The 13,283-nt window shown below is 38.8% G+C and overlaps 1 protein-coding gene across 1 annotated transcript in view; it reads right to left on the bottom strand.

Moving 5' to 3' along the window:
• The window catches only part of LOC145785449 (pentraxin-4-like), a 28,280-nt gene extending 20,897 nt beyond the window's left edge, over positions 1 to 7,383 (bottom strand). The window contains exons 1-4 of the mRNA XM_082597103.1: positions 7,233 to 7,383; positions 5,484 to 5,567; positions 4,284 to 4,448; positions 3,844 to 3,951 (exon numbers count right to left, since the gene is read on the bottom strand). Of these exons, the coding sequence (XP_082453229.1) occupies positions 3,844 to 3,951; positions 4,284 to 4,448; positions 5,484 to 5,567; positions 7,233 to 7,362 (487 nt within the window). The 5' untranslated portion in view covers positions 7,363 to 7,383. The remainder of the gene's footprint in view (positions 1 to 3,843; positions 3,952 to 4,283; positions 4,449 to 5,483; positions 5,568 to 7,232) is intronic.
• Positions 7,384 to 13,283: the final 5,900 nt, after the last annotated feature.

Here is a 13,283-nt window from a genome sequence, read left to right on the forward strand (position 1 = left end):
TACTACATTGTTGATTTTTGTGCCTGTCTGAATTGCTCCAGGTTTCGCAATCAGACGCTAAACTCGGTTTTAAAATCAGTATGGGAACGCGGGGTCAGATAATTGATAAAATAATTTTGTTGCTTGTACTATAAAAGCGATGACGGCACCCCAGGAACCTCTTTTGTCTACAAAAGTCCGCAATTTGCAAATCCTTCACCCCTTCACTGCGGACGTCTTTTAAGAACAGCCCTTAACATAGGTCTAGCACTTCAGGCACCAAAGGAAAAAAATGTTTTTTTATATCTACTTCATAAACCCCCTTCATAATACCTTCCACTAGATAGTACAGATATAAATTTTCAAGCGCTAACTTCAGCTGTTAAAATTTCATTAAGGTCCCAATCGAACGAAAATGAAAGACGCCATACTCTAGTCTAGTTTTACCCCTGTTTGGGATCATCAGTGGTGCATATCCACTAGGGTGTACCATTTTTCAAAAAGTTTTTAGAAATTATTGCGGCTATGTATTACGGTTTTCCACTTTTGTTAAAAAGTATTTTGGTAGAGTTTCAGAATTTTCCCGCCAAAACTGTGGTTCTGCCGCCATTTTTTCAAAATGGCGGCCAGATAAGATATTATGAAAATCTGCAGCCTTAAACTGGCGAATGTGATCATATAATATGTCAATTACGGGGTTTTTGGGGTCACAGAACACGAATCTGAAGTCAAAAACGCTCTACGACAACAATTTTGCAAAGTGAAATTTCACCACTTGAAATTTATGGTGAAATTTTGCAGACATGGACACAACCTGACCAACAATACCTCACCCCAGAATGAGCATTTCTGAAATATTGTCAAACTGTTGAAATAACAACACGATTCATTTACAAATAAATTGAGTAAATCACTCTCAAACACGATCCATCCCTGTTTCTTCTGCATGCTATTCCTTATGCTTCAGTCCTGATTGATTTCAATTCCCAGTATTTCATCAACACAATAGCCTATTGGAGTTATGCAAACACTCAATTGACTGAATTTTTGACGAATTTCTTTAAAAATTGAGTTTGGCTAAGCTAGCTTTTTTGTAATTTGAAAACTGTTCTCTGTGCCTTTGCACGACAGGCAAGAGAGCTTGCCGGTGGCTTTCGTCAGAACACCTGTCAATAAAATCAGTGATTAGCTTAATCCCGCGTTCCGCAATATCGTTGACCATCCTTACGTTCAAAACGAATTTGCTTAGTTTCTTATAATCACTGAAATTTTTCCATTCTGCTACTGGCATTTGTTGCCACTCTTGATCAGTATGTTCCAAATTGCCTTCCCATATTGTTGCCTCCAGCAATGCAGCCTACAAGTACCTTGCCACTTTCCTGAATTGACGGCAGTCGTATCAAATACCTACCATCAATGATACCTTTCTCTCTCCAGTCTTCCACCAATTTTATAACGGCTTGTTCCTGAGATGATCTGGTGCCGTCTGGTATCTCATGCACCCCCAGAAGCTTTTATTTCTTCCTTACCTTCATCATCAAAACTAACGCCAGATACATATACACAGCACTGTTCTGATGAAACATATCCTCTCATTTTCAGAATCTTACCGGCCCAGTGAATTATTGCCAAATCAGGGGCCTGGAACTCATCTCTGATAATTAATTTGGGAGTGAGGGGACCTATAGTCTTATTAGCCAGTCTATGAGCTGTTGTGGCTGATATTAGTATCTTCGACTTGTATGCCGGACGCTTGAGCCACACAGCGAACATTGTTCTTTGCCGATAGCTCATCCAAGTCGATCAGATATTAAAGGTAGGCTGTAGGCGACAAAATACCCATTTTCTTTTCCATTCAGGAGTTTTCCAGCTGTCACTGTCACTTTCTGTTTCTTCATCTGTAGTTAAGTCTAACTTCACGGTTTTCAGATGGTCAGCAACATCCTCTTTCTGTTTCCTTTCACCAGCTGCACTGTGTCGTTTTTCTCTAGCTCAGGCCCGTCTCTTCTACAGAGCATCTCTGCCCAATGCGCAACCTACTTGATCTCTCTGGAGCTGATTTTTCAGATGTTCCAAATCTGTCTCCCAGTCAATAATACTGGAATGCATGAGAATTGATCGCGAAGTAGTCTTACATATATTCAGAGGATCTTTGAGCTTTTCTTCCATATCATGCAAACGTTTTTTTAAATGAATCACTATTATTCCTCTCAAGCCTGGAATCAAGTTCTAGTTGATACCAAGTTTCATACAAATTCTTCAGATGCCGGTCTATATCCGCATTTTTAACAATAACCTTTCACGATTACTTCTCTGTTCCAAATTGTTTCTCGTTTTCCTTACCCAATACCTAACCCACGCCAAAATGGTGTTTCCATACCAGGGGAATTTCCTCCCTTGCTATCACGATGGATTGGTTGATCGTTCTGTGACTTTCGTCTCTGAGGAACAACAGCCTAGCAAGAACGTCAGAGCTTTTAGGAAGCTTTGGAATACCTAGTCTTTCGCTAGTGTTCCCAATGAGGAAAAACTTTCTTTTTGGTTTTTGTGCCAGTGAGCGGTGTGCTTCACCGGCCGTCTCATTCAGTGGCATTAGGCTACTGATCTGAATCTTGTAACTTGCGTACGATCACTAGCTTTGAGTCACTGAGTTAATGATGATCTTCGTCGTGTAGAAGTAAAGCATTTACCCAGTTGGGAGAGTTTACTTCGGCTTTTCGAACTTTTTGGTCTGCCGTGGGTTACTCTGTTGCCGTCCATTAGTTAATAAGCAGGTAGGTTAGTAACTAAGTACAGGCTATAGGCTATAACTTACTGTGGACTAGTTAGTAGACTTTCATCGGATGTGAAAGTACACGAGAAAGTACATGTTAATCTTTCCCTCATACTATTTGATATAATCACACCGACTAGAAAAGTTTATGTATAGCCTACATGCATTTCAAGGTTAAAATGACAATAAGATGCTCTTTTCATGTAAATTTGCAGTCCAAAACAGTGTGGTCACATCTATATGTCAAAATTTACTTTGCAAAATTGTTGCCGTAGAGTGTTTTTAACTCCAAATTCGAGTTCTGTGACCCCAAAAACCCCGTAATTGACATATTATATGATCACATTCCGCCAGTTTAAGGCTGTAGATTTTCATAATATCTTATCTGGCCGCCATTTTGAAAAAATGGCGGCAGAACCACAGTTTTGGCAGGAAAATTCTGAAACTTTACCAAAATACTTTTTAACAAAAGTGGAAAACCGTAATACATAGCCGCAATAATTTCTAAAAACTTTTTGAAAAATGGTACACCCTAATATCCACGTGTCTTGGCTTTGTGTAACATTAAATTTTTAGCTTAAATTTAGCCTATAGTTTGTAGGGTTACTTGTGTCATTTTTTTTGTCATAATTGACTTGTGTCAACTGCATTTGTATAAAATTATTTACAATTTAAAGATAAAATAAAAAAGTTTTGAGATGCAATGAAAGAAAAACTCTGGATTAAAGGAGCAAAAAAAAACATTTTTGTTCCATTTTACCCAATACCTTGATGATGGCCTGATATGGCTGTCGGTAATGTTCTACTCTACGGTGCGATTCACACTGCCGGCAATTATTTTTTTAAAGCGAGGAAATGGAACCACTTGTAACAAGGATGTTGCTTTGATGATTTTAAAAAGGAAAATTGATAAAATAGTTTTTGCATTTAATACTTTTTGTTAGATCTTGTGATGTTACTTTGTATTACATATGTTTGTGGTACAAAAAAGTAGGCTAAACTCCCTACTAAGACTTTATCGTTTGAGTAACCTAAAAATGCATCAAATTAAATATTTAGGCCTTAAAATCAATAAACATTACTAATCTTACCTCCCAATCCCCATCGACTCCCAGGAGAACCTTTCTCACCTTTCAAACCCTGGGAACCTTTCCGCCCAGCTAATCCATTACTACCTTTTTGTCCAGGAACTAGTGAGGCTATTTTTGTCAAAAAAAGATTGTTTTGTATTAATGCAAAATAATACATCCACAACTAATTATTAGTAAAATATTTGTCAGACAATTATTATTGTTTTGTTACATGTAGATCAGAAAACAACTACTCTGCTAGTCCTTAATAATTTAAAAATTAGGTTGAATGTATAGCCTAGTTGTGATCCAAGCTTTAGTGACGTAGTTCTGGCACAAAGTAGGCAGCTAAGTACTACACGATTTATTTATTAAAATAAAAAGCAGTTGATATTTTTTCCATTACAAAATCTACATTAATTACCACTTGTCATGATGGCTAAAACCTCAAAATTTTTTACCTCTTCCCGGTAGTCCGTCTAGGCCAGGACTTCCGGGTATGCCAGGAAATCCGGGTTCGCCAGGAAGTCCGGGTTCGCCAAGACGTCCTTCTTCACCTTTCAAACCCTGGGAACCTTTCCGCCCAGTTAATCCATTACTACCTTTTTGTCCAGGAACTAGTGATGCTATTTTTGTCAAAAAAAGATTGTTTTGTAGTAATGCAAAGTAGATAAGTACACAAAAGTAGATAAGTACACAAAAGTAGATAAGTACACAAAAGTAGATAAGTACACAAAAGTAGATAAGTACACAAAAGTAGATAAGTACACAAAAGTAGATAAGTACACAAAAGTAGATAAGTACACAAAAATAGATAAGTACACAAAAGTAATAATGTAATAATAGGAAGGTCTGACAGCACCAAACAACCTTACGGTTTACCAGTCAAAATGCAGTCAAAGAAAGATCGAGTAAGAAAATGAAATTATCAGAAAACAAATGCAATTCGAAAACCTGGAAGATAAGCTGTGAAAGACATTGTTTTGATGTCGTTTTTTTATATACTGTTTTAGCTACAACTAAAACAGTATATAAAAAACGACATCAAAACAATGCAAAGCGAATTAATTCACGCAAGAGCAATTAACAATAACAGCAGCACTCACTACAGGACTTCTTATCCCGAAAAAAGCAAACAGTCTAATTATTGGTAGCGAATTAGAGATAATTTAGACGTACCCTCTGGAAGGTAGAAAAAGGTGAAGAAACATAAAAAGGTCGCAAGATAACGTTGAAAGAATGTAGACGTATAGTATTGAAACGAAGAGAGAAAAACACACACGCATTTGGCTAACGTGATTGATTGACGAGAATCAAAATATCTGACCACAACTGAAGGATGGCACTGTGCTGAAGTTGAACTTTGTTTATGAATGTGAAAGACATGTCTTGAACTGCTGAAGTTGAACTTCATGTGAAAGACATGTCTTGAATGATTGGGCCATGTGGTAAGGAGACACAAAGAAAGAAAAATAAGGCAAAACTCATAAGTTGGTAAAAAAAAGCGAGGAAGGCCAAAAAGAAGATGGAGATTGTGCGGCAAAAGAAATAATAGGAGTAAAAGGAGAAGATGCTGCTGACAAAGTGGTATGGAGGACTAAAATCTGCACGGCGACCCCACTTCAAGTGGGAATAAAATCAGAAGCCTCAAGATGTTTTACCTCTTCCCAGACGTCCTTCTTCACCTTTCTCACCCCTCTTTCCAGGGAATCCTGCGTCTCCTTTTGGTCCTTTAAGTTTTTTTCCTTAGAAACATTTAGCAATTTATTTACTAATTTTGTGTGAAGATCTGAGGTCCAGGGTCTATCCTTTTCTACCTCAGATTAAAAATGTTTTTCGATCTACACCAAAAGACTATTAGAGCAGTGCTTCCCAACTGGTGGGTCGCGACCCATTGGTGGGTAGCGAAGCTATTTCAGGTGGGTCGCAAAGCAGTTCTAAATGTTACTGAATGTTAAAATTTTCTAAAAAATTCCGACATTACTATGGATCTCACAAGCCTCAGTTTGGTCTTGAACAGTAGGCTACTGCCCCTTCGCCATCGCTACTCTTATCTTCACTTCATTTGTTGACTTTCCATTTTCATGAATTGTGCACCCTGTTTTCTATTAGATCGGGAAATTATTGCATTTTCATTACGTAACAATTACGCAACAATGTAACAAACATGTAACAATTAGACGTGTTGTGTCGCATTAACTATTTCAGTACGTACGCCATTAGTAAAGATGCCATAATAAAGGTGTCATATCTCATTGTGGGTCGCACAATAAAACTTGCATTAAAGGTGGGTCGCAAACTGAAAAAGGTTGGGAAGCACTGGTTCAGAGAGCATCCAGTGCTTGGTTAGTAGCTTGGTAAGTAGCCTGCGGAGTGAAATATTGTACAAAAACTTTATGTGCTTGGATTGACAGATTTTTCTAAAATCTATCCACAGCTCTGACCCAAAATTCAGCCTTTTTCACGATTACAAAACGCTTGTTGACATATGCTGACCATGTTTCGACATATTCTTGACAAATTCATATTCTGATGACTTCAAAATTATCAACAGAATGTACAAATGAAAGCTCGCTGCCTTAATAATAATAGGCTGCTCCAGAGTCTTTACTGTTTATGTAGACATGACTGTTTGGAGCGTCTTCAAACGTTTCAGCTTGCTACTGTAGAATTATTTTTTCAACTTTGAATTTTTTGGTTGAACGATGAGATCTTGGATATCGGCTTTAAACATATCAATTCCACATTTTTGTAGAGCAGTGCTGAGCTCATTAAGCGTACCGGATATGTCAATATCGCCCCAATTTAGCACACGACTTTGTGCACAAAGAAACCGCAATCGTCGGTTGCGTAGCCGAGTGGTGAGAACGTCTGCGCGACGTTCAAAAGGACGTGGGTTCGACACCGCTCCAGAGCACGCGGCTGTGTCTCGGCAAAGACACTAAATGGCAGGCCAAAATATGGGGAGCAGCTGACTCGAAGACTATATGTCACTTCGCTGCTTCCTGTCGTCTGTTGTATCGCATCTGTGATCGCAGTGTGTATGTACACTTGAGCACTGCACCCATTAAACACACACGGCCATCGCTGACAATACATTATTAGGCTTATTTGAATCATTGCACATACGATAAGAAAAAATTGGGCAGAATTTTCATCCGCAGCACGTTTGTCTTCCACATTACAATTTTTCTATTAATTCATCCGTTAATTATTACTATAAATAATATTAATTACATCAATCAATCAGCAGATCTATTATAATACATTATAATGCGCATAAGTGCGCACCATCCCATGGGTTGAAAAGAACTATTATAAACAGGTAGAAACAAACATTCCTCTTATGTACAGTATTACAAACATTATTTGTAACTTTCGCATTTGTATTTTTCATCTTTGTTTTTTACCTTGAAGGTTGCTTTCAAATATAAGACCACAAAAGGGAACTTGGGGGTTTTGAGGTTCCTCATTTTGAGATGCAACTTGATCTGTTGGCCAGAGCAGCGATAAAAGTATAATTGCAAAAAAGAAGTTCATTTTGAACTTTGCAAGCCAACTTTTGTAACCAACCGTACTTAAACTAGAAAAAAAAGCTTTCATCAGCATAGATCACATAGATACTACATGACATCCATTACTGCTTTAAACTAAAACTTAACCAGGGCTTTGGAGCAGGCGTAAATGTTAAGTTGCTCCAGCTCCGGAGCTCTCTTTTATCATAAATAAGCTCCAGCTCCTGCACCGGAGCTTATTGATACCAGTGCTGCTCCAGGCACCGAAAAGTGCTTTTATTAAAATAATGACGACATATCAATTTAATTTCTAAAGCTTAAAATTGCCTGCAGTCAACTGTTACTAAAAAATGGCACAACTTTATGAAACTTAAGGTACTTTCATCAAAATGTTATGCGGGACTGCTTTTCACAACGTATTCGTTAATTCGACGTCTGATTACGCAAATAATTTCTTAATTTTGTGAAGGGATTGCTGCTAAATTATGTGAATTCAGCCAATAGTAGTAGCATCTTATGAAATACATCGGAGCCGTAGCTATTTTTCAAACAACTGGCTCCAGCTCCTGCTCCAGCTCCACATGAATTTCAAGTAGAGCTCCGGCTCCAGCTCCGTTGAAAATGCACGGCTCCGGCTCCTTGCTCCGACTCCAAAGCCCTGGCTTAAACAATGCATTTTTTTTTATAACTTAAATAATAGCGTCGACAATTGAAATTTTAAGTTGCTTCACATGCCAAATTTGATTTGCAAAATATAGATATACGCTGTATCAAACATTATATTTGCTTTTTGAAAACCATACCAAGATAATTAATCGATAACAGCTTTATAAGATTAAATTGCATAATTCAAAAAATAATACATAAAATAAAATAGCTACATAGCTTCAAACGTTTTCCGCAAAACTTTATGCCCTCTTCAGGAAAATACCTTAATCCATCTAAACAAAAACAAAGATTCGTGAAATGTTAATAATAAATGACTGAAAATAAATAAAACTGCACTGACCTGCGTACAAGCAACAACTAACGAACAAACACAAAAGGTGGCAACAATATGTCATAAACTATGCGGGAGTGTGGTCATGAGACAAGATAGTGAGCGAAACAACATAAAGGCAATCAAAGAAAAACCGCTAAGAAACATAAAACATACGTAATCTAAAAGATGCCCCTCCAGCGAATAATTGTTTGTTGAGCCTGGGGTTGTGCTGCTTTATTTGAAACTAAAATTCATGAGGCACTCCAAATAAAGCAGCACAACCCCAGGCTCAACAAACAATTATTCGCTTGAGGGGAATCTTTTCTGTTGAATTTGTATTAGATTACGTTTGTTTTACGTCGTTGAAGCAAAAAAATCTAAAGCTTTTCAGCTTAAATGAAAGCTAAGGGATACAGTATTAACATTTTCCATGTGAGCCCTACAATGCTCTGAAAATTATATTCTCTCAACAGTTGTTCGTGCTACCAGCTCGGTTGCCGAGTGGTTTCGCCTTCGGCTCTGGTGCTGGTAGATCTGAGATCGATTCCAGGTCGGGTCAAACCGAAGACTTTAAAAACGGTACCGATTGTGTTCTGTCCTGCATAGCGCAGTGAGAATTAGTCGGGTAATAATGTGATAACATCGTAAACCTGATATAAATTAAAAGTGAGCCCTGTCGCTAAAAGACCTTAGCTGTTGTAGAGCGACAATAAATAAAACCATAACATTATTATTATTATTAGTTGTTCGTGCTATATGTAATCACATCAGGGTTAGAAATGTTTAAGGATTCAACCTATTTCGTACTCCGATTTCAGGGTACGAATTTTTACGAATTTACACCGGACAGCACCATTTTACAGTAGGCCTAACATTCATACCCAAATTTTCGTTGAACAATTGAACATACTTCCAGAATGCCCCAAATTCAAAGTAATTTTTCAAAATTTTCTGGAGGAGGCCCCCCTCCGCCGTTAAGTATTGCGTCCGCCGACCGTCAAACCACCCCCCCCCCCCCTTTCAAAATACCTAGCTACGCTACTGAATTGGATCATTGTCATTGGGGCCCGCAAAGCATATTCCGCACAGGGCCCAAAATACCCTGACCGGCACTGGGTGGAGGCATCGTTTCAGACAAAGACAAATGCCTCACCACCATGCAGCTCAACATAGAAGGCTACATAACAAAACAGATCTAAGTTGTGGATCAGCTTACCCATACCAATTGGGCACTTGTCATTTTTTTCAAGCATCCACTGCACTTCTGCTGATAAGCTAGGTATTCCCAACTGTATGTTAATGTTATAGCCAAGTGTACCTTGAGCAGAAAATACTCATTGGCACGTTTGTGCATGAGAGCCTACACTGGACCTTGTTTGTTTAATCTGCAACTGCAAGGTTGAAATGGATGCGTAAAATCATCTCAGACTACAACATCGTCAACATCTCCCAGTTGCCACTTTGACGTACAATTCAGGGGTTCCCAACCTTTTTACGATCTCGTACCACTTGGACCCTCTGTACTGCTAAACGTACCACTTCTTGCAGAACAACTAATTTGATCGAACTACGTACTAGTGGTACGCGTACCACAGGTTGGGAACCCCTGGCGTACATCGTTTCTTTCGGCGTTCCCCTTGTTTGCCTCTACGTTGGACAATAATAATACGTTAATGTTATGTTTTCGTATATTCTCGCTCTACTAGGCTACTTCTAAGATTTTTGGGGATAGGGCTCATGTTTAATTTTGTATCAGATTTACGATAATATTACCCGACGTATCCTCAGTGCGTTATAAGAAAGAGCACAATCGATACCGTTTTTGAAGTAGGCTACATTTGGTGTAACCTGGAGTTGATCTCAGACCTACCAGCACTATATTCGAACGCAAAACCCCTCAAATATACATACAAAAACAGTGGTAGGCAATCCTACACAATGCTACTGCTTTAAACTTTTCTGCTTTGTAACTTGGTGCATGTTATTAGTAACATGATAGTATACAGTAGATGAGGTCGTTGAAAATTTTCTAAATGAAGATAGAGATTTGACTGATAACCGTCGTGATGACTATGTTACATTGTTACAGTCTTACAGAATGCAGACCATCAACTAGTTCAGAAACAATTGTATTGGCATTCCCAAAAGTAAGTAGCCTATGGCCAATGGAAACATGTGCACCACAGCTAATCACGTTTCGATTTCAAACAATCAAACCACTGCAATAGCTGCTAAGGTATTGTTTTTAAGACTGGAGGTGCAAGCCTTGACGAATTTTAAATCTCAATATCGACAACAAAAAGAGAAGTCAGTTTAAGGTACCACTTAGCCTACCTCATGGACTAATTTCGAGAGCAAGTACCACAACATTGTGTTCTTCATTGGGTGGCAAACTCTTGGAAGATATGCTTGGTTCGCAGCCAGGTCAGGCTTCAGAAATTTTGACAGTACAGGCCTATCATTGTTTGAGAGACCAGAATATGACAAAGGAAAACTCCTGGGTGTGCCGAATTCCAGAGACTCTGCTGATACATCCAAGCAAACACATCACTTGAGTTGCTCAGCGATGATACCTAAGGGAAAACATAGTTGCAATAGTAGAGGATACTTATAGTAGCAACAGTGGAATTCGTGGTGCTGTTAAACGTTTGGAGGAAGACCTGGATCGAAATTTGTTGTAGTTAGATTGACTCCGCCATGGGCTGGATGTAATCGTTGGTACAATGTAGGATATTGCATTTGGTAGACTAAAAAGTCCTGAAAATTCATGATGTGAAGAAATTGCAGGCAACTGATCAGAAAAAAAAATGCCCACAGTTAATGAAAGTTGAGTCCTGATGAAGTTTAGGTGGCTTATGGTTAAGTATAAAAAGAAAAGAAGCATTGTCTCTTCCAAGTGAAATTTTGCAGAAGCCCCATCCTCAAGAGCAGACAGAGATGTGGCAGAAATAGCCATGATTATGCTGGGTAAAAATCCATCAAGAGGTGTCCTTTAAAAGAGACTCCTAGCTACTTGTCCGTAGATTCCATACGCTGAGCAAATCAAGTGATGCTTCTGAAAAGCTGATTGGTGATTGGTATATAGTCATCACGACGGTTATCAACCTCAACCGTCTCCGTACGGGCGTCGGGCTTTTCCGCTCAACCATGCACCAATGGGGAATGGCCTCTTCCTCCTCCTGTGAATGTGGTGCCGAGGAACAGACCGCAGACCACATCATCAATGACTGCTCCATCTTCAAGCCACCTAACGGAGTGGAAGGTCTGCGTGTCATAGATGATGAAACCAAAGACTGGCTGCTCTCTAGTAGCCTTCCGGTGTAGTTCGGGAACATCGTGAATCTGGGTAGGTAAAAGGATAGACCCTCGGCCCCAGACGCTCACACGACGACGACGACGGTTATCAGTCAAATCTCTATTTTCTTTCATGAAAAATTCAACAGCCTCATCTGCAATCATATTAACATGCACCAAGTCACAAAGCAGAGAAGTTTAAAGCAGTAACATTGTGTAGCATTGCATACAGTGGCGTAGCCAAGGGGGGGGTTTTGGGGGTTACAACCCCCCCCCCCTTTGGCACGCGTGTGACGTCACTTTATTGAGAATGATGCTTTCAGTCTAAAAAAAAAATGCCTAATTTTAAACAAAATTGCATTAAAAGAGCGAGTTTTGCCAATACCAAACATTCAAACATCTCAGCCAGGAATTAGCAACAAGAAAACACAGAAACTTAGCTTTTTTTCCGAAAAATGTCGAAGAAAACATGATCTTATCCTTTTGCTATGCTACCGGACAGCACCATTTTACAAGAATATTCGTACCCACATGTTTGTTGAAAATGCTCTCAGAATGCACCAAATTCAAAGTAATTTTTCAAAACTTTCTGGGGGAGGCCCCCCAGACCCCCCGCCGTTGGGTGGTCAAAACCCCCCCTTTCAAAATTCCTGGCTACGCTACTGATTGCATATCACTGTTTTTATGTGTGTTTTAGTTATGTTCAACTGTAATTATTTTGTTTTTTGAGCTTTATTTCTATGCAGGAAACTTAGTCTGTTTTGTAAAACGGTAGTTTGATATTACAGCTACAGTTTTTCTTTCAGAGTGAGTGTTTTTTCTTATTTGCACAGTTCAATAGTTTTCAGTCTTGTAATGTAACATAGATAGCAGTACAAATAACACAATGTAGTCTACTAATTTTACTGTCTTATCTTACAAAGCAATGAGCTAATCTCGTGCCCTTTTATAGACCATTATAGCCCAGTTTCAAATTTTGGGATGGCATCATCATGACTTTTATGACGTTATATTGACGTCATCGTCAGAAATAAATCGGAGGTCTCTTTCTTTCAGACTAGTTCCATTGAGAAATTTCAAAAAATGTGTAGGCTAGGTTGCCTGAAATAAGCAAAATGTATTTTCACCACTAGTGGCGGTAAGTGCTGCTTCTTAATCTTCTATATTCTCCCACACTTCTCAAAATGATGCCAAACATCCAAAAGTTGATTTTCACTTGTGAACTATCAGTAAGGCATTGGATGAAAGTGTTTTCAGTTGAAATAATGAGTTCCACCGTCAGAATCATGGCTTAACAGGTCAAAAATAGGTGATTTTGGCAAAAATGGAAATGTTTAGGCCTTTTGAAGCAGGGTATCCCATCATCTAAGAGCAAAATGATTGTCATTTTTGGATTTATCATGGCCAAAATTATGGGAAACAATGCGAGAAGCTAAACTATTTGAAATTTTTGAATTTTGAGCTGGTCTACCGTGACATTTGTTAGCGTTGATTTAAACGCTGTGACAAGAGGTTTATGATCACTCTTAGTCTAGAATAGATGGTGAAAATGTGGCCTTCTATGAAGCACCGAAAATGGCGTACGGCTAAACAAACAGCCAGCAGTTCTCCGCCGAAAGTGGAATACCTTTGTTGTGTGGGGCTTAAGCATTTCGAAAAAAAACGCAATC

This window comes from Aplidium turbinatum, chromosome 16 (genome assembly GCF_918807975.1).
Source record: "Aplidium turbinatum chromosome 16, kaAplTurb1.1, whole genome shotgun sequence".
NCBI classification, from domain to species: domain Eukaryota; kingdom Metazoa; phylum Chordata; class Ascidiacea; order Aplousobranchia; family Polyclinidae; genus Aplidium; species Aplidium turbinatum.